The 20,687-nt window shown below is 42.0% G+C and overlaps 1 protein-coding gene across 9 annotated transcripts in view; it reads left to right on the top strand.

Moving 5' to 3' along the window:
* Nucleotides 1-20,687, top strand: part of tenm4 (teneurin transmembrane protein 4) — a 310,021-nt gene that overhangs the window by 268,861 nt on the left and 20,473 nt on the right. For all 9 annotated transcript variants that reach the window (XM_077565526.1, XM_077565535.1, XM_077565531.1 and 6 more), the window contains 3 exons: nt 3,789-4,666; nt 12,181-12,353; nt 18,270-18,505. In XM_077565526.1, coding sequence (XP_077421652.1) covers nt 3,789-4,666; nt 12,181-12,353; nt 18,270-18,505 — 1,287 coding nt within the window. The remainder of the gene's footprint in view (nt 1-3,788; nt 4,667-12,180; nt 12,354-18,269; nt 18,506-20,687) is intronic.

Genomic DNA, 20,687 nt, shown 5'->3' with positions numbered 1-20,687 from the left:
GTGACTCGGGTTACATCATATTGGACAGCAGCTCTGCGAAAACCTTTCCCAAAGTGGCGTAAAAAAAAAAAAAAAACCTCCTCATGGGCCGCTCGGCACTTGGCCTCATGAAATATTTAACCGGCAGTGTTGACAAGAAATTGGTTTTAAGGAATTGAAAGTCTCCCCCCTTTCACTCGTGTGGTGTGCCCCCCCCCCCCCCCCCCCAAAAAAAAAAAAAAAACATAATACATTTTCTGAACGCCGCCAGGCCCGTTGATGTCATATGCGTCCCGCGGCTACGCTTCATTATGGGACAAACCTCCTCTCTTTGAGCGGGATGCGCTTTTTCAATCAAAGGCGGACAAGTGCGCCACTCCAAAGGAGTGGCAAGGGAGTCAAAAGCGTGACCAATAATGCCAGAGAGTCAGAGATGACATTTTTTATGGCGCTGACTCCCCCGTTGGCCGTCAAATGATGAAATTGGCTTAAAGAGCGGGAAGAGATAAAGGTGGAATATGGTGGGCAATCTTCTACTTGAAAGCGGATAACAACCTCTCCAGTGTATTGAGAGCAATGTGTCAGAACTTTTTTTTTTTTTTTAAACATACGGTACCTCATTTATTTTTCAAGCACATGCATGGTACATGTGGAAACGCTTTTGATGGCCAAACTGGAATCCATGAAGTTGGTCAACATTCAGTTTACATTCATTGCGATTTTATATATATATTTTTATATATATATATATATATATATATATATATATATATATACACACATTTGTTTAACTTTGGAATTTTTCTCACATGTATTTTTTCTCTGAAGTCCTACTTTGTATATTAAGTGTAATACAGACGCTCCCCACCTTACGAACGAGTTACGTTCCGGACGATCGTTCGTAAGGTGAATTTGTTCGTAAGTTGCTTCAGTGCTATATTTTGTATTATAATTTATGTTTAAAGCCTATATAAGTATATTGAAGGTTTATATAAGTATGTTTAAGGCTTGTACAAGTAACCTGCATTGGTTTGTACTGAAAAAAACTTAATAAAATGGAGAGAATACGTACAGTACTGTACTACGTATGTTAGAGAGAGCGAGACACACACACAGTATGTACATGTACGTAATAAGATAAATAAAATGAAGTTTAACTTACTTTTGGAAGATGTACTTGATGCTTAAGGAGATGATGGAGGAGGAGGAAGAGGAGTATTTTATATCATGAGAGATTCTTCGTCGTCGCTGGAATCGGCTTCAAAAGTTATGTCCTGCTTCATGGGGACCGGCGTTTTCTTCCTCCTCCTCCTCGCCACGTTGCTCAGCCTCCAATGAGCTCTCACAGCGCCAATCGTCGGTATTAGCGGCGGAAAGAAGCACTACGCGCAATACAAAATCTAACTTACAGCATCTCTTTCCGAACATTTTTCGACATACTGTACGCGCAGACATGTTCGTATGTACCGTTGTTCGCAACTCGAATGTTCGTAAGTAGGGGAGCGTCTGTAAGTGTCATAAAATGTCCAAAATAAAATATTGTCTTCTATATTAGTGTATTTATAATACTATTAAATTATTATTATCATTGTCATATGAGCGTACTGTTTCATAAAGTTAAAATGAAGTCAAAATACCGTACCAAGCCTTGAATGGTGCTTTTTGGTCATGTAACATTGCCACCGCAGTCAGTTTCATTTTCCCGTTTTTTCATCTTCTTTCCACAAAACCACAAGAAGAAAATCAACTTCTGTCTATACAAGCAGAACAATGTTCAGTTTTACTGAAAATGACAAAGGGTTGGAACATTTGCCGCAAATGTACTTTCACGTTTAAAAACATATTAATCAACGTGTTTGTCTCATCAGTTGCACAAAAACAACAACCTGCTAGTATGCATAAAAAGGGTTTTTTAATCAACCTCCTATTGAAATCCTGATATCTGCTTAAGAATAATTAAGTGACATTGAGCGTGAACACAATGCGAAAAGCCTGCCGCATTGTCAGTGGAACAATAGAAATTAATTGACAAGGCCCGAGGCGGCCGCGGCCTTCCGGTGTACTCCGGCTTCATCTCCGTTCCTGATGGAATTAATCAGCCGCCTCCAGTAAAGCGCTGGAGGTGGCGAGGAGTGGACGCGGCATTTCCGCTTCTTTAAAAATGGCCGCTGTTCATCTGATGCTTATCACTCCTCACGCTGCCCCTTTTTTTTCAGCTATCTTTAGATCATACTGTAAAGAGCATGTTTCCGCTTTTAACACTACACTTGGCACCACTTTTGTCCTTATCAGATAATTACTGTTTTTTTTTGTTTTTTTTTTCAAAAACGCAATCGATGAGATAACTCTTTTTTTTTTTTTTTTTAGCAGGTATGTTTTCACTTTTTGCTCCCTTGAAGGCCCGACATCCACTTTCAAATATGTCAAGCCTTGTTTCCATCAAGCAGGAGGATTTGGGGTTTTGGGGAAATCATTTCACAATGTGGTACAGTAAACCCCGACTATTCATGGGGGGTACAGCCAAAAAAACAAGGGTAACTAGAGCTACGAGCAGCTATAAAGGGCCCTCGCAAGCCTGGCAGGTAATTGCCCGTTGGGGTACTGATAGACAATAACACTAACAGGCATTATGTGTGTAAAGTTTCATGAGTGTTCGCCTCAAAACCAGCATCACTTTTCTTTACAAGTCCGCAACGAAATAAAAGCTTTCAATAAGTTTTCGTCTTCAACATCTTTAGATGAAAGACCCAAAGGTTGAAGACGATCGGAATAATAATAATAATAATCAATAAAATATGACCTCGATAGAACCCCAAAAATGAGGCCAAAAGTCAAATCAAAATAGCCGACTTCCTGGTTTTTTGTGGGTCTTAGGCAGTTAGATATGCCTCCCAATTTCCGTAGAGGTTAAACTTTCGACAAGGGTCTACTAAGACATTTTTAACCCGTATTCATACGTTTTTTAAATGTTTTTTTTATGCAAGAGCATACAGAAGGCTTTGATGCAGCTTCTAACATGAATTTACATATTATATTATATTACAAAAAAGAACGGCCAGCAGGTGACAAAGAGTATAAGAGATCAGCCAGGGCCATGTTGCAACAAGCTCTTTTTGACAGTGTTTTCAGCAGGTTTGTGAATAATGGAAACATATGCAAATATGCCTTTTTTTTCCTGATGAAAAAATAGACTCTAATCTTTCTTTTGGTAGGTTCCATGTTTTTATACCAATAGAACACAATGTTCTGTGGGCCTTGCAAAATCAGTCAAAATCCAGTAAAACAGCTGGGAGCGATGGTGGTTGCTTCAGTGATGGCTAGGAGTAAATGAGTTTTAAGAAACTGCACAATAATCCTTGCCAGCCCTGACAAAGCTTCATGAGTTTTTGCCTAGGTATAGTAGACCCTCAAGAATCTTACTAGTTTATACCGCAAACTATGACCCCAAAACATATTTTATAACGCTGCCCTTACAGTAGTGTTACTTCTTCTGCGCTTTCTTCTGCTAACAACCCAGGTTAAAGTTCTTCCCTGACATCCAAAGATCCCAAAACAGTCAAGATTCCTTGACTCCTTCTTTGACTTCTATCCTATCAGTTAGGTCTTCAGTGGCATTTGGTGGCATCTTAGGGCTTTTCGCAAAGAAAAGAGTTTTTCAGCGTATAGGTGAGAATGGTTTTCTTGCTACTAAGCTAGCTAATGCAGCTATTGCAGTCCCACCAAGTCTGTCACATCCAAACCGTACCACAGCAGGCAAAACTGAGCTGATCCTGCAGAATTTTCTGATGTTCCTGGTGTTTTGCCCTCAGGTTCGCCTGGAGTGGCCAACGGACCTTGCGGTGAGCCCCCTGGACAACTCGCTGTACGTCCTGGACAACAACGTGGTGCTCCAGATCTCCGAGAACCACCAAGTGCGCATCGTGGCGGGCAGGCCCATGCACTGCCAAGTTCCCGGCATCGACCACTTCCTCATGAGCAAGGTGGCCGTCCACGCCACCCTGGAGTCGGCCAACACGCTGGCCGTGTCCCACACCGGCGTGCTGTACATCGCCGAGTCGGACGAGAAGAAGATCAACCGGGTGCGGCGGGTGTCCAGCAACGGTGAGATCTCGCTGGTGGCGGGGGCGCCGAGCGGCTGCGACTGCAAGAACGACGCCAACTGCGATTGCTACTCCGGCGACGAGGGCTACGCCAAGGACGCCAAGCTCAACGCGCCATCGTCCTTGGCGGTGTGCCCGGACGGGGAGCTTTACATCGCCGACTTGGGCAACATCCGCATCCGCTACGTGCGCAAGAACAAGCCCTACCTGAGCCCCCTCAACATGTACGAGGTGTCGTCGCCAATCAACGACGAGCTCTATCTGTTCGACGCCAACGGCAGCCACGTGTTCACCCAGAGTCTGACCACGGGCGACCACCTGTACAATCTGACCTACTCGGGGGCGGGCCAGCTTAGCACCATCACGGACAAGAACAAGAACGTGGTGACGGTCAGACGGGACACCACCGGGATGCCCCTGTGGATCATGACGCCCGACGGGCAGACCTTTTGGTTCACCGTGGGCACCAACAACGCTCTGAAAAGCCTGGCGGCGCAGGGCCAGGTGCTCGCGGTCATGACGTATCACGGGAGCTCCGGGCTGCTTGCGACCAAGACCAACGAGAACGGGTGGACCACTTTCTTTGAGTAAGTCGTCTTTTATGTCAGATCTTTTGGCTGTTTTTTTGGGATGGTACGGACCTTGGCTGCAGAGGCTTCAAAATGGGTTTATTCGATTCATTCGGGGTCGAGTGCACTGTGCAGTGTGTATGTGAATAACAGGCTGCTGTTCATTGTGGACTCTGGAGCTGGTCCAGGCAGTGGAACCTTCAATCGACACTGCCGGGGAAACACATGCACTCCTTTGAGCCTTCGAGGCTCAGCAGCCAGTCACGAAGCCATGGGAAAACTTTGCAAGCTGTGAAATGCATCGGGAAAAAAAAATAGTTTCAAGCAATGCCTGCTACCGTGACGGCAGAGAACATACAGTGGAACCACCATTTTATGGACCCAGAACCAATGTTAGGCAGAAAATAGTGTCCAATCCCCGCAACATGCCCATCTGTAAGTACGTTTCAAAGTCTGTTTGTTCCAGAATTGGCCACAATTTTCTGAAGCACTAGTAAGTGGCACTGTGGCGCCATCAACGGGCGGAGATTGGTCAAACATTTCTGGCTTGTGCTGATCTCTTGTCATAGATAAACAGAATTTAAAGTAGACGACAGCAGGCTAAAAAGTGTTTCAGTGTGGCGGCCATGTTGGCAGGGGCTACTTTCCCATCAAAACAATGATGGACGGACAGGGCGGCCATGTAAGCAGGCGTCCCTTGAAATGTAACGGCGCATCGACGTTAGCTTAGGATCTGCCGCAGGCACGCAGCTATCGTATCGACCGTTTTTTTACCCGTGGCTGTTGTTTTTACTGGAGCGTCTCGTCTACGTCTCTCGACCATGTTATTGTTGGCACAGTGCAGTTATTTTTCTTTTTTAAAGTCCTTATCTATGGCATCTAATGGAAAAAAATGAAACGCAAACATGTTGGCTCATGAATACGACGAGATGCACGCCGTTATTTGCCCCACAACCGCCAAGTTTGGAGAATCTTTAAAATGTTTCCGTTTCAAGCTATGAAAAAAGTACTTTTTAGACCATGATACAAAGTACTTCCACGCCATCTGCTCTGCTTGATGAGCCCTTCACCCAATTAGTCCGATAAATTGAGGTTCCGCTGTAGTTTAAATGTACACTCTAAATACACTTGGATAAAAAATAACCCAACTAGAGGTCAAAATGGATCCTCTACTTGGGTCGATTTGACCCAACTTTGAATCAAGAAATGGGTCTTTTAGTGTAAAGCAACTCATAAATATTGGTCAGATCCTTTACTTGGATCAAAAAGTTGGGTCATTTTGTATAAAACAACCCAAAAAGTTGAGTCAAATTGACCCATGAAGTGGATCAATAATTGGGTTATTTTTGACCCAAATGTGAGTGAGGGTCAAGGTGAGGTTAAAGGTTAGGGTAAGGGTCTAACGTGTTAGTGTTGCGGCCACCTGCGCTGCCATCGGAGCTGTTTATCTGAGTTCACAACCTCCCGTCTCCAACACATTGCCGTGAACATCACTCACTGGGCAAGAGCGGCGCCAATACAGACGTAATCCCATTTCTGTTATCGCCTAAAACAGGATTAGCGCCTGCTATAGAGACGTCCTCGTCTGCTCTCTGGCATGTAATGACACAGCGTATATGCTCATCGGAGTAGCCAGGGGCGCGCTGGAACACGGGATTCCGTTTTGCCGCCACTTCCAGGAGGCAAATCTGTCCCGTCGCTTAATAGCCGGCACGAGGGGAGCGCGTGGCGTTCCGAAAAGGAAGAAAGAAATGTGATGAAGCGGACGGCGCTGATCAGACATCTGCTTCCCCTCGCCGGAGGAATAGACGGGCCTGATGAATCATCAGACGCTCGCTTTTATCCGAGCTGACACTCATCACCTGTCTTTGATTTGGTCTGCGCGCTCGCAAGATGGCAGCGCATGTGTAGGGCTAAATCGACACGGAAAGATCTGATTGGTCCAGTGCGCTTACCGGCTGCTTTTCGGTACATCTGCACGGTCCCATGAGGGGATGGGCCCACTTTGGTGCTCAAGGGCTACATTTGATTTTTAAAGCGGACAGATGGGCCAGGTCATTCGTAAATGAGATTTAAAAAAATATGGAAAACATATTTTTTTTAAATGTTAACTCATTCACTGCCGGCCATTTTCAAAACAGAGGTTCCTCATGTTGGCAGCCATTTTAGAGCAGTTTTACTGATCTTTTCAAGACCCACAGAAAATTTTAACTAACACTAGGCCCTCTTCTTTCACCCCCAAAAATTTATCTCTCTGCCTTTTTCTATTCTTTAATAATCAGTTGTAGAACATGAGAAGGTCTCACCAAAACACCCGTTTCTGACCAAAAAGTGGAGAAAAAGAGCTTTTTGGGAAAAGAAACGTCAAGCAGAACAGTAGTTGGGTTATCATCCACAATTGTTATTCGAATTTTCAAGAAATGCGAAAATCACAAAAACTGAATGGAAACGCTAGAAATTAGAAAAAAAGGGCCCAAAATTTGCAACAAAAGTTTTTACAGTTAGAGGGCGTGGATTTGGAAGTGTGTCGAAAAAAGGAAAATGCTAAATTTGGCTGTTGAAAGACCGGATACACGTCGCACGTTTTGACTGGAGATTACGTCACACGTACGTTTGTAGTCCCAAAGCAATGTTGGACGATAAAGTAAGGTATGTTTGGGGGGAAGACAAAACACAAATCAAATTAAAATTAAATAAGCGAATATGAACGCAATTTTAGATGGAAAACAGCAAAGAAACTCTACAGTTTATTAAGAATTACAAAAGAAAACTCATATGACGTCATCGCACGGCGCAGTCACTTCCTGGTCTTCCTCTTCTTCTTCTTTTAAATTACTGCTGGATCACATCTCTATGGTGTACAGCGCCACCTGCAGCGGCGGAGTCCCCTCTCAATATTCTCATGGTCGCACGCTTCTGCGGTGTGATGGCTCCGCACTGCATGAGTCGTCTGGCTTTTTCACTCTATGGAACTGGGTTATATTTTCTCACCATCGCAACACATTTTCCACGACTTACCCCGACACATACGCTGCGTCCCACTTTCAATGTGTTGGCATTTCTCTTCCTCAGAATCGGCGAGACAAGCCAAGATTCACCCCAACTATTTATCTCTGGAGCTTGTGCTATTGTCAAATCCAAAACGATGTTACGCAGCCAGCTACAGGAATCAGTTAGTGGTTAACAAACCTCAATTTAATTTTGCATTTACAAAAAAAGGAACTTAAATGTGAAAACATGACAAAATAATGCTACAAATGCCACAAGACTCTTGATAATGCAAATGCTACGTGAGCTGGATTAAAGAATTAAAGAACGGATCGTACTTTTTCCAACGTTGGCCTGAGAGAGATCCGACATCAAGACCTGCATCAAGACGTCACCACATCCACTGTCGAGCATAATTATTTAACAATGTCTTTGTAGTGAGTTTGTGGTTTTTCAGTGTGAGTGCTGTGTGTGTCGTACTTAGAAAAAAACAGACCAGCCTTTGTCCTTCAAGCTAATGTGATCCATGAATAAATTAGCTTTTAATCATGTTTGAAAGACACCACAGGCTACTTTCTGTTCAATTCACTCAGTCGTGGCTGCTCTTGCTATTAATATCATCCATAAATTGCATTATGTAATCGTTCCAAAACAATACAATTCATCGTAATCACACACGTTTTTTTAAATGGCATTCTGGTCCGAAGTCATGCAGCGGCACCGGCAAATGTTCCATTTGTGGGGGGGAAAAAAAGCTCATATTATTTACCTACCTGTGCCAGTCCGCTCATCAATGTTTAATCTCAGCCAATAACGAGTGTTTGTTTTCCTTCCATAATTAGCTTTGAAGGTCACTCCGTCTCCTCGGGGGACTGCAGTGGGAGTTGTCAGAATTGAAAATCTCGCCTCTCAACTTTTGTGTTTGTATTTTTTCAGCCATGCTCATATGTTGCAGTCACAGGGGAAAAAAAACTGAACAAAATGCTGCAACAAATCAAAACTTTAGGCTACTACTTTCCTATAGGCGGACTCCAGCCATAAATCGGTATTTGGAAGTAGACTGAAGTGGTCACATGACTGCTGGCCTCCTGTTATTGTTTCCACAATCTTCACTCAGACGCATCCTGACATTCTCGACTCTGCGTGGCACTCGAGTTAGCGATTAGCGGCTACGCCGGGAGGACGGCGAGGCGCAATGTCCAGTCTATTGTTATTGGGGACACCCCCCCCCCCCCTTCCTCGCTTCCACGCGAAAGGTCACGGAGCTGGCGCGTGACACAGATGTGATGCAATATGAAGGGACTCGTGGGCATCCGACGGGAAGGCAGTACGCATCAACAACAACCTTCCCCCTCTTGACCACAGCAAGCGAGCCAAAAGACAGCTGAGACCCAACGAGGCTGTTTTGAATTTGGGTGACAAAAAAATAATAATCCAAATAAAAACAAACTCCATCATAGCTGTCACTCCAAATGCCACTGGTGTAGACGGCGGTTCAGTAACCAGAAGGTCGGCTGTTCGATCCCCGTTCTCCCCCAAGTCATGAGCCGTTGTGTCCTGAGGTTTGATTGACAAGAATTTCTGCTTCAATTTATAGATGTGCAAAGAATCGTCATGATCTACTCCAGTCTGACTCGCTAATGCTAATTAGCGCGCTACTCGCTGCACTATTATCACACAAAAGAATGGCTATTCATACCAAACGCTTCAGGAATGTATACAGAGAAACATCTTAACATTATTCACCGGCATATGCTCCCCCTTCACTGCAATTTTTTTTTTTATTGGCTTAACTTGATCGCGACTTTTCCCTTCTACTCTCTAATGTGGCTACAACTTAACTGTGTATCAGAACACACGGAACCACACTGCCCCTAAGTGGCCAAATCGGTTAAAACATGAACAGCGTTCCAAGGGCAAGATAATATAAATAAAATCGATTTTGGGACATTTAAAATAAATTCTGAATCATACTAAATGAGAATTGCGATTCTTACGAGAATCGATTTATTTATTTATGTATTCTGAATCTCTTATTTTGAATGTACTAAGGGAAATTAATGCTAAATAAGTTTTGGGGGAAATTTGGCCTCAATTGGAATGGATGGGGATATTTGGAGTGAAAAACATGACTTTTTGGAATATGTTGAATTGGAATGATGTCAATCATTGTAAAAATCATGCGAAAATAGGAATAACACGTGTGAAGCCCTTCAACGATACGATTATCAAAATAATCTATTGTTATTTTCGATAAACGAATAATCATTTAGAGGTCTTGTTTAATTAAAAAAAATTCCAAATCCTTTAGCATTTCACATTCTCAACAGTAAATATTCTCAGATTTCTTTGGTTCGCCATGAAAGCGGGCTGATCGTCGTTGAGTGAAAAACATTTGCAAACATCAGTTTTTACTTAACTCATTCACTCCCAGCCATTTTCACTGAAGCAGCCCCCTTTGCTCCTAGCTGTTCTACTGGATTTTGACTGATTTTGCAAGGCCTACAGAATATTGTGTTCTATTGCTATAAAAACATGGAACCTACCAAAAGAAAGATTAGAGTCTCTTTTTTTCCTCAGGAAAAAAAGTCATGTTTGTATCTTTTTCCGTTACGTAGTAATTAGCATTAGAATATAGCTAAGGTTCATCGTTATTCACAAACCTGTTGAAAATGCTGGGGAAATGGGCTTTTTTGCAACATGGCCGTGGTTGATCTCTTATACTCTGCTGCCACCTGCTGGCCGTGTTTTGTAATAACTACCATTGCATTAAGCGACCTCTTCATGTCAGAAGCTGTACCACAGCCTCATGTATGTTCTAGCATAAAAAATAAATACAATTAAAAAATATATATAAATACGTTTTTGGGAGTGTTGAACAAAGTATTGAAAAACATTTTTGACATTTACCGAATGAACAATACTGAGCTCTCCAGAAGAAGAAGAAAAAAAAGAATGTTTTTGGCAAAACCAGTAACTGAATCACAATTTATTTGTGCATTCCCTACTTTGTCAATTTAAAATAATTTGCGTTGTTTGCAGGGACAAAAAATAAACCATATTTTTAGCAAATGTGTGTTTACTATTGGCAGCAGGCCTTGCTCCCTAAACAAAGCGTGGTGGGGGGAGGAGACGTCTTTAGCTACAAATGACTTTAGCATTTAGCGTCTTCGGAAGTGGAAGACTAAACTGCTCCCGTAGTGCGGCTCGGCTCGGATTACTTTTATCTCCGGGAGATGATTCCTCTCCCGCTCTTCCTGTCCATATTGGATATTTGAGATGGCAGCGCTGAGGAAATAAACCAGCGCCCGCCCCGCCAGCCTCATTTATTAGAGGCTTTGCTGTGGCAGGCGGCAACATGCAAAGAGGGTTCCTTTTCAATCGCTATTCAGCACGCGTGATCACTCCTCATCCTCGCGTAATGTAGCGCTCGCGTCGGCCGCATTCTGGAACAGTGGCGTTGGTGACAGCTTTCAAATTGTTCGCCACTGATGTGCCGTCGGGAGCGAGATGAAACAATCTGGCCCCGTCGTGTTTCGCCACGTGTCATAAACGCCGCTTTTTAGGCGCAGGTGGAGGAGGCCGGGGCCGCACCTCGCCGCCGCTTAATGAGATGAGGCGATGCGCCGCTCGTCTGTTAAGCCGTTTGAGGCACTTTGACAGCATTGTGATGACTGGCTCTTCATCTCTCCTCTGACAGTTTGTAGCCAAGTGGATTGTGTTGTGATTGCTAACAATTTTGGGATCACGCCGGGGCCAAAATGGCAGTCGGGCTCGGTCCTACCGTTTCTCCGAATAGCAAAAAAATTAGGTAGCCATCGCTCAAAAGATGCCCAAGTGTTTCTCAGTTAATTTTTGTTATTAAGTTCCCTAGGGGGGAGGGGTGGTTGTCACACACAAGAAGGACTGATTTTACAACATAACTTTTTGTTACCATTTGCTAGCTTAATGCTAACACATAATGCAAAATGTTATAGACGCGATTTGAATAGTGTGGCAACACATACAGAGAAAATATGTTATAATATTCAAAGCCATATTTTTTGCTCTGCGAAAAAGGAGCTTAGTTGTGATGGTCTTCATGTTTCATGATCAAAAATGTTGCAAAAACTGTTTAATCCTTACATTCTTTTTTGATTACGGTATTAGTTTATATATTTTTTAATACAGTACAATACTTTAATGCTTGCATGTGTCTAAATTAACTAAGTCGCTCCCGCTCAGGTTTAGGCAGTGCCTAGCGTCAGACTTGCACTGGGCAAAATAATAATAGTAATAATAATAATAATAATAATAAAAGTAGGAGTGCCAGTCGATTAAAATTCTTTATTGTAATTAATCACATGACTTCAATGATTAACTCGTTATTAATCACAAATTAATCACACATTTTTTATATTTGTTAAAAATGTATAATAAAATATATATTTTTTTTATTTAATAAAAAAAAAAAAAATCATTTTACGAGTTTTAAATATTCTTGTTCATTGTTCCCCAAACCTTCTTGCAACTGTTGCTAATCACACGCCACCGTGTTTGCGCAGGTACGACAGTTTCGGCCGTCTGACCAACGTCACTCACCCGACGGGCCGGGTGAGCAGCTACCGTGCCGACGCCGACAGCGCCGTCCGCGTCCAAGCCGAGGGCGCCACCAAGGAGGACGTTACCATCACCGCCAACCTGTCGGCCTCGGGCACCTTCTACACGCTTATGCAGGGTGAGTACAAGTAGTTTTGTTTGAAAATTGGTGGGTTCATTTTATCAGAGAAGGCTTAAGTATTTGTAACGTATACTTAACTCATTCAATCCCAGCCATTTTCACCGAAGCAACCCCCTTCGCCCCCCGGCTGTTTTACTGGATTTTGTCAGATTTTGCAAGGCCCACAGAATATTGTGTTCTATTGCTCTAAAAACATGGAACCAACCAAAAGAAAGATTAGAGTCTCTTCTTTCATCAGGATATGTATGCAATGTATGTACATGTATATTTGTATCTGTTTTCATTTTGCAGCAATTAGCATTAGAATATAGCTAAGGTTCATCATTATTCACAAACCTGTTGAAAACTGGGAAAAATAGCTTTTTTTCAACATGGCCCTGGTTGATCTCTTATGCTCTGCTGCCACCTGCTGGCCGTTTTTTTTTTTAAATAACTACCATTGCTTTAAGTGACCTATCAAAGCCTTCTGTTTGCTCTAACATAAAAAACATAAAAACGTATGAATACGTTTATGGGACCATGGCAATATTTAAAATAGAACCTTTTTATACATTTTTGGGAGCAAATGAGTTAAGTAGCGGATTACTGTTTCAACTGATTCAAAACATCTTCCCATAACTTTGCTAGCAATGTGAAGAGACTCGCAAAAAAAAAGCTAAATTAGCTAATGATAACAACTGAATAAATACATTTTATATTTTATTTTATGTGTATATTCTCCGAATCGATTGCATCATCGTTGTGAATGCTCCTTGGTTCCCGTTCCTTCAACTGTCCCTGTTTTTTCCACTCTTTGTGGCATCCATATTTTTTTGGCACCAACAAGCTAACACGTGTTGCTTCCCTACATCTTAATGAAATGAAAGTGCGCCGGGCTTCGAGGAAGATTGGATGTGTCTATTGATTTTGTGTCACGACACACAATGCCGGCGACGCGTACGAGACGCCGCGGCTTTGCTCGTGACTCCCCAATTTGTGTTGGGGCGCTCGCACCTTCTGACGTCCTCCATTATGTCGGACGGCTTTATCGATCGCTTGTTGATGACGCTGAACTTTTTTGGACCGGCTATCGAGCCCTCGCACCATCCATCTACGCTCCTGTCCTACTTACATCGCTGAAACTTGAGACGTCCAGCTCTGGTTTCTCCCCCCCCCCCCCCCTCCCCATCGTCCCGGCCGCCGGTCACATCCGTGTCGTGACCTTGTCTCGGACATATGTTTGCCAGCTCATCGGCGCCAGCAAGCTGGCCCGCTAATTAAATGGCCATCGTCTATGCCGCAAGGATGGATAGCTAAGTACTCACACTCTGGTTTTAAGTAGAAGTACAGATACTATACTCGTATAAAAAAAATACTGATTCATCTTCTACTTAACTCATTCACTCCCAGACATTTTTACTGAAGCAACCCCCTTTGCTCCTGGCTGTTTTATTGGATTTTGACAGATTTTGCAAGGCCCACAGAATATTGTGTTCTATTTCTATAAAAACATGGAACCGACCAAAAGAAAGATTAGAAGAGTCTCTTCTTTCATCAGGAAAAATAATATATTGGTATCTGTTTCCGTTTTGCAGCAATTAGCAATAGAATACAGCTAAGTTTAATCAATATTCACATTCCTGGTGAAAACACTGCCAAAAATAGCTTTTTGCAACATGATTGATCTCTTATACTCTGCTGCCTCCTGTTGGCCGTCTTTTGTAATAACTACCATTGCTTTAAGCCACCTTTTCATGTCAGATGCTGCATCAAAGCCTTCTGTATGCTCTTGCATAAAATAAAAATGAAAAATAATTAAACGTATAAATACGTTTTTGGGAGTGAAGGACAAAGTATTTAAAAAAAAAAAGTTTTGGGGTTTGAATGAGTTAAGTAAAGAATTTGCATTTTGTTAGGTCCCAACTCCAACCTCAGGTTTGTCCGTCACGTCGCCATTCCAAAGATTGCTGCCAGATCGGGGCGAGGTTTAATTACAATGCTCCTCAGGTTCCAACATCCAGTATATCTCGCACTCCCTTTTAATCAGAAGGGGCTGTATTAAAGCTGTCATCGCACATTACTTAATGCTGCACACCGCCCACCTGAACTAAAGTACCACCTCAAAAAAAAAAATACCGGGCTCTCGAAATACCACCCAGAATGACATAACAGTAAAATACAGTTATAAGGTCGGGGCGTTGCAGGTAGTGTTCATTCAAAACAAAGCAGAGGTTTTATTCTGAAAAAGAAGGGATGTTTGATACCGCTTTTTTTCAGAATGATACCAGGATAAGTATTCATTCTTAGCACTTTTGATATATAAAATTTCATTTAACACAATTACTAAAATAGGGAGCAAAACTTTTTTTTTCTTTTTTTTTAGCTGATGATGATGTTGTTAATGTGAACCGCAGAATATAAATAAATAAATAAATAAAACAAAGATGTGCAGTGTTCCCAAGCTTCACCTTTCGCAGCCTCACTGTTTTGCAGATTATTCTTAAGTGCCATTTTACATCTTTTGTTTTTTTTTTTTTAAACAGTAGTGTGCCTGTTTTTTTTTATGAATGTTTGAACATTAAATGAGAGAAATGTGAGAAAATGTTCATACCTGTATGAGAACAGTATATAAAGTGTGCGTAGTGGCTTTGACAGCTTTAAAACATATATAACACATGTAATAATGATAATAATAAAGCTGACTACTTTGCAGATTGCACGTAATGTGGGTGTTTTGGGGAGCAACCTCAGCGATAAATGTAATAAAAACCTGAATCAAAGTCTAAAAGATCTAATGCAAATGTCTACACTTAAGTTAAATACAGTTTTTTTTTTTTGCTAAAATGGTCGGAAAAGTTGCAAATTATAGCAACCAAATAAATGGGCAACACTAACAGCTCTTTTATAAATCCTTTCTTGCAGCCATGTTGAGCTAACAATATTTAATTTAATTCAACTGAGTATGGTTAAGTTCCTTTGTATAAAACATGTCATGAATGTTTACGTTTGTAGCATATCTCAACCCCCCGTTCGAAGTCCCTGGACCCAAAACGTTTGAGAAGCCCATCTTGAATGTTGTATTACGTTGATTTAGTATATTCCCATCAGTCGACTCATCCTTACACTTGTAAGACAGTTAATAATGTTAAAAAGTATCTTAGCCTGTAAAAAAGTTTTGCACGTTGACACAATTATTATTTCGTAGTCCCATCATTTTCTATGCGGAAATTATTGTTTAAATCGGCAAAGCAGGAAGTTGGCCAGGAATGTGCTGTGATGCTGCAATTAGAGAAAAGTAAGCAAAGAAAGTTGGAAAGAGTGCAGTACCAACAACTTCTCTTCTGCTAACCTCTTATATTCTGCTATTATCATCCTATCATGTCCCACCCACGCACCCACTGACATTACTGTCAGTCATGATAATGATAATGAGGGTTATTATCCGCATCACCTTTCAGGGGCTGCGATGTTGTTTATGCTGGCAATTATAGCGGATCTATTTGCAATAAGGATCTCAAAGAATTGTGAACAAGTGACAACTAATTGTAGCAAACGCCACATTTGTAAAGATGTTTACATTGATGATTCATTCATTCACTCCCAGCCATTGCCACTGAAGCAACCCCCTTCGCTCCCGGCTGTTTTATTGGATTTTGACTGATTTTGCAAGGCCCACAGAATATTGTGTTCTATTGCTATAAAAAATATGGAACCTACCAAAAGAAAGATTAAATTCTCTTCTTTCATCAGGAAAAAAAAAGTATGTTTGTATCTGTTTTTGTTTTGCAGCAATTTGCATCAGAATATAGTTTCATCATGATTCACAAACATGTTGAAAAAATAGCTCTTTTGCAACATGGCCCTGGCTGATATCTTATACTCTGCTGCCATCTGCTGGCCTTTATTTTTATTTTTAGTAATAACTACCATTGGGCTGCATCAAAGCCTTCTGTTTGCGCTAGCATAAAAAAACATATATATATTTAAAGAAAAACATAAATACGTTTTTGGGACCATGGCAATATTTAAAATAGAACGTGTTTATACGTTTTTGGGAGCAAATGAGTTAAGAATGTACTTATAATGTAATATAATGCTCAAAAATCAGTATTATTCCAAAAGAACTCCAAGCTTTTAGCGGCTTTGTCTTAAAGCCGCCGGCCCGCACGTGTTTACTAGCGCGGTCGGCGCAGTTGAGCGGCATTTCCAGCCTCGTTTGGCCCCTACAGGCCCCATGTCGACCTCCATGATGGAAAGAGGAAAGGTCAGCCTGCCAACTCAACTCATTTCTTTTTCTTGTCAGCACAACAGCGGGAGGGAAAAGCATAACGCTCCCATGTTGGGTTGGTTGTTTATGGTGTACAAAAGGAAGCGTTCCAGACGCTTAAACCTGTCGTGTCGACACGTGGGAATGTATGTTGTTTTTTTCCAAGCCCTTCTATGAACTCATTAATGTTTCACAAGCCATTAAGAGCTTCTTAATGAGGATAATACGCAGGCTTTTTTTGGGGGTTTCCCTGATGAATGCGCCCGACCCGAGACGAGTAGCAACATTAAGTCTGGATGTGGCGCCGCGTCGTAAACAGCGGTCATGCTTTTATTATTTATTTGTTTTGTTTTCCGCGGGTCAGCTCAGCTCGCTCTTCCTCTGATGGTTTTCACTCTCCTTTGACATCACCCGAGGCTGCCGCAAAAGTTGTAAAAAAATACAAGTTTATGGGCGCTGGGAACACCGCTGGCTATTGATCCTCGGGCCGGGCGCTGCGTTATTGCAGAGTTTCTGTTAAATACTGCTGCCGCTGCGAAAGGTGCTTCTTCTTTTTTGATTTCGCTGAGCGGCCGTTTTAGCTCATTACGCTGTGCCCTGGCTCAGATGAATATTAGATGATGTCCTCTTTCGTTAGCCGCGAGATGTTGTGATTGTCAGAGGTTGCTCAAGTAGCTGCTCACACTGGACTGAAGTAGAAGTCCAGATACTTGTGTAACAAAAAAAGGTGGAAGGTTAAGTTGAGATTCAACTCCTAGTTTTGAATGTAGCCTCAATTTACCCCCTCGAGTCTGACCAAACCATTGTTGTGATGAATAGCAATAGCGCGAGCAATACGAGCTAGCATTAGCATTGTAAACAAGCTCATGTTTAGCTGCTGTTGCTACGTTGGCAGCAAACACTAAGTTTGTCGGTTTGAAGTTTAATATTTTGGGGGAATGTACAATCAAATCGAAATAATAAAGAGGTGATAAATGTACCTGTCGAGCGGAAATGTCGCTTTTGCGTCACTTCTAAATCCTCTCAGCTGCTTGAGCTCTGTTTCTGTTTGCTAGTCCAGGATAAGCATTTTTATTTCCAGAGGTGAATACTGTATTTCAAAATATTTTCAACAAAGCTTCTGAAGCCCAAGCTAGCATTACAAGCTAGCATTAGCACTGTAAACAAGCCAACACTATCCACGGCTACTACATTGGCAGTGACTTATACGTAATAGAACTGTAACATTGAATTAATCAGTTTTAAGTTTCGTTTTTTGGAATGTACAATTAAAAAAAAAAATTTAAAGTGAGAAATGTATCTGTTGAGCGGAAATGTTGCTAATTTGCTGCATGAGTTCTGTTTCTGTTTACTAATCTTGCACAGTGGTTAAAAAAATCAAAGGATGAGCATTTTTCTAAATATTTCCAGCAAAGCTCTTAAAGGCCAAGCTAAAAGGGTCAACTTGAAGCTACGAGGTGTACGCTGATTGGTTGTTCTTCCTCAGGCAAACCTGCAAACTACATTTCAAGTAAAAAAAAGTGTAGGCTTTGAAATATACTCAAATACATACATTAGTGCTGGTACTGAAAAGATGGGGGGGGGGGTGGGGGAGATTCTTATCACATGCCGAATCTCGTTTTGCGAGCTCTAACGCCCCTCTTTGTTTGAACCTGAATATCTGGCAGATCAAGTGCGCAACAGCTACTTCATCGGCTTGGACGGCTCCTTGCGGCTGGCCTTGGCCAACGGCATGGAGGTGTCGCTGCACACGGAACCCCACCTGCTCGCCGGCACGGTCCACCCCACCGTCAGCAAGCGGAACATCACGCTGGCCTTGGACAACGGCCTCAATCTGGTGGAATGGAGGCAGAGGAAGGAGCAGGCTCGCGGCCAGGTCACCGTCTACGGACGGAGGCTACGGGTAAGAAGCCTTTGCCTTGCGAAAATGGCAAGTTTTCCAATGACATGGCATCTATAAAGCTGAAAGTTTACTGTGAGGATTAGAGTGAATATGAAATTTAGAGATCACATTTTCATAGACGCCTCAATCGTATGAACTACATTTGGCATATGTAAACCTTGTCAGGTGGGTTTTCAGTGTATGTGGTATGTAAAAAAAAAAAATTCTTATCATTTCTAACGATGAGCTTCAAGCTTCAAATCTAAAAAAAAAATCAACTTTCTTTCTAGCAGGAATGGCATTTGTATAGTTGACACTTAATTGATTTTTTTTTTCATTTGTCTTATGTAATGCATTGCTCAGATTTTTCTACCATTTCTAGTGACAGACATATAAGCAAAGGAGTATAATGTTAGCATGTAGCACTTAGAAGACCAGATGTTTTTCATCATTATTCACAAACCTGTTGAAAACACTGGCAAAAAGAGCTTGTCGCATACTTGTATACTCTGCTGCCACCTGCTGGACGATTTTGTAATAACTACCATTGCTTCATCCGTTCTCTTCAGTTCAAAGGCTGCATCAAAGCCTTCTGTATGCTCTAGCATAAATTAAAAAAAAAATAAAAATAAAAAAAACATATAAATACGTCTTTGGGACACTGGTAATATTAAAAATAGAACGTATTCATACGTTTTTGAGAGCAAATGAGTTAATGTCAAATTACTAGGGTTGAGTACCCATACTGGTATCCGCCTGAAAAAAAGTGGTATCGAGCATCCCTTTTATTTAATCGTAATGTGATAAATCTCAACTATGTGTCTCCAGTAAAAGGATTTTTATTTTAGTGTGTAGCAACAACCAAACCTGAAATAATACCCTGCTTTAGTTTTTCTTGCCTCGGCAAGACAAGCAACAGCTTTCTTTTCTCTTTTTGTTTTGTTTCTTTTAATCCAGGTCGCCTTGCACATTCTCCAGCAGGCGACAGCGCTAATGGGGAGGTGCCACTTTGTCTGTCATCGGCTGTTCATTTAATGGCCCCCGTTGTCCCTCTGGAAGTGCAAGCGTCTAATGTATGTTACAGACAATGGCCCTCAGGGGTGAGATGGGGAAACGGGAGCAGCCTAATAGCGATGGAGCGGGCAGGGATGAGCAGAGGCGGAATCATTGAGCGACCTTGAGTGGCGTGTCAAGTGATATTACGTGGGTGGCTGGCTGGGCTGAGCCGAGGGTAGGCGGGAGGGGGATCTCAAATAAAAAATAAAAAATAAAAAAAGAGAGAGAGAGAGAGAGAGGCGGCATCTCGGAAGAGAGATAAAGTATTTTGGATTTTGGGCGTCGCTTGGCATTTGTTGTCATCCTCAACTTGACCCTCATCATTTGCTCTCACCCCTGCCGGGCCGCTCGTAACGCTGCTGATTTATGGTGCAGAGGCGCCGCCGCACCTTTGTTGACTCTCGCGGGGTGACCAGTTGGTCCAACGCGCCGTGATGGCCACAGAACAGACAGCGGTGGGGAAGAATATGGACGGTGACGGTGGCGCACAAACTGCCTGCAACGTCCGTTTTTAGTGGCCCAATAACATTTGACATGGCCCTCAAAGCTATTTTAAAAAAAGAGGGGGGGGATGGCAGCATGATAAGGTGTTTGTGTCGAAAAGCTACTAAGACTAATAATTACGTTTTGCTTAAACTAAAATACGAACAACATTTTTTCTTCATGATGAAGAAAGAGAATTCCAAGTCTGAAACCAGCTTCGGTTAGTTTGGGATCTAGTTTGGGATCTGCTCAGTGCAGAGGCGGGATCTATTGTGGAGGGATTCAGGGTTACAGACCACCCCAAAATCATGAACAATTCAAAATCATTTTATCCCCTGTGATGTAGCAGTAACAGGGCCCAACCAATAGGAATGTTTTGAGGGTGACGTCGATTCCGATCTTAAGCTTAATAAAATTGTGTTAAGTGATTAATTGGACGATTAATTAAAAAAATATATATTATGAACAAAATAATTTCTTTCCAGTCCCTTAAAGCTTACACCAATGAAACAAGCTAAAAAAAAAAAAATTTGGACTGACTTCAGTATTTAACATTACAACAGAGAGAAAATCTGGGGAGAAAAAATTGGCAGACGTAAATATCTTTGTCCTAATGTGTTCATGTGTCTAAAAATAAAGTTGCCATTTTCTGTACTCCCTGATT

This window comes from Vanacampus margaritifer, chromosome 5 (genome assembly GCF_051991255.1).
Source record: "Vanacampus margaritifer isolate UIUO_Vmar chromosome 5, RoL_Vmar_1.0, whole genome shotgun sequence".
Lineage (NCBI taxonomy): Eukaryota > Metazoa > Chordata > Actinopteri > Syngnathiformes > Syngnathidae > Vanacampus > Vanacampus margaritifer.
The sequence above is the reverse complement of the archived record's forward strand: the minus strand, read 5'-3'. Positions and strand labels throughout refer to the sequence as shown.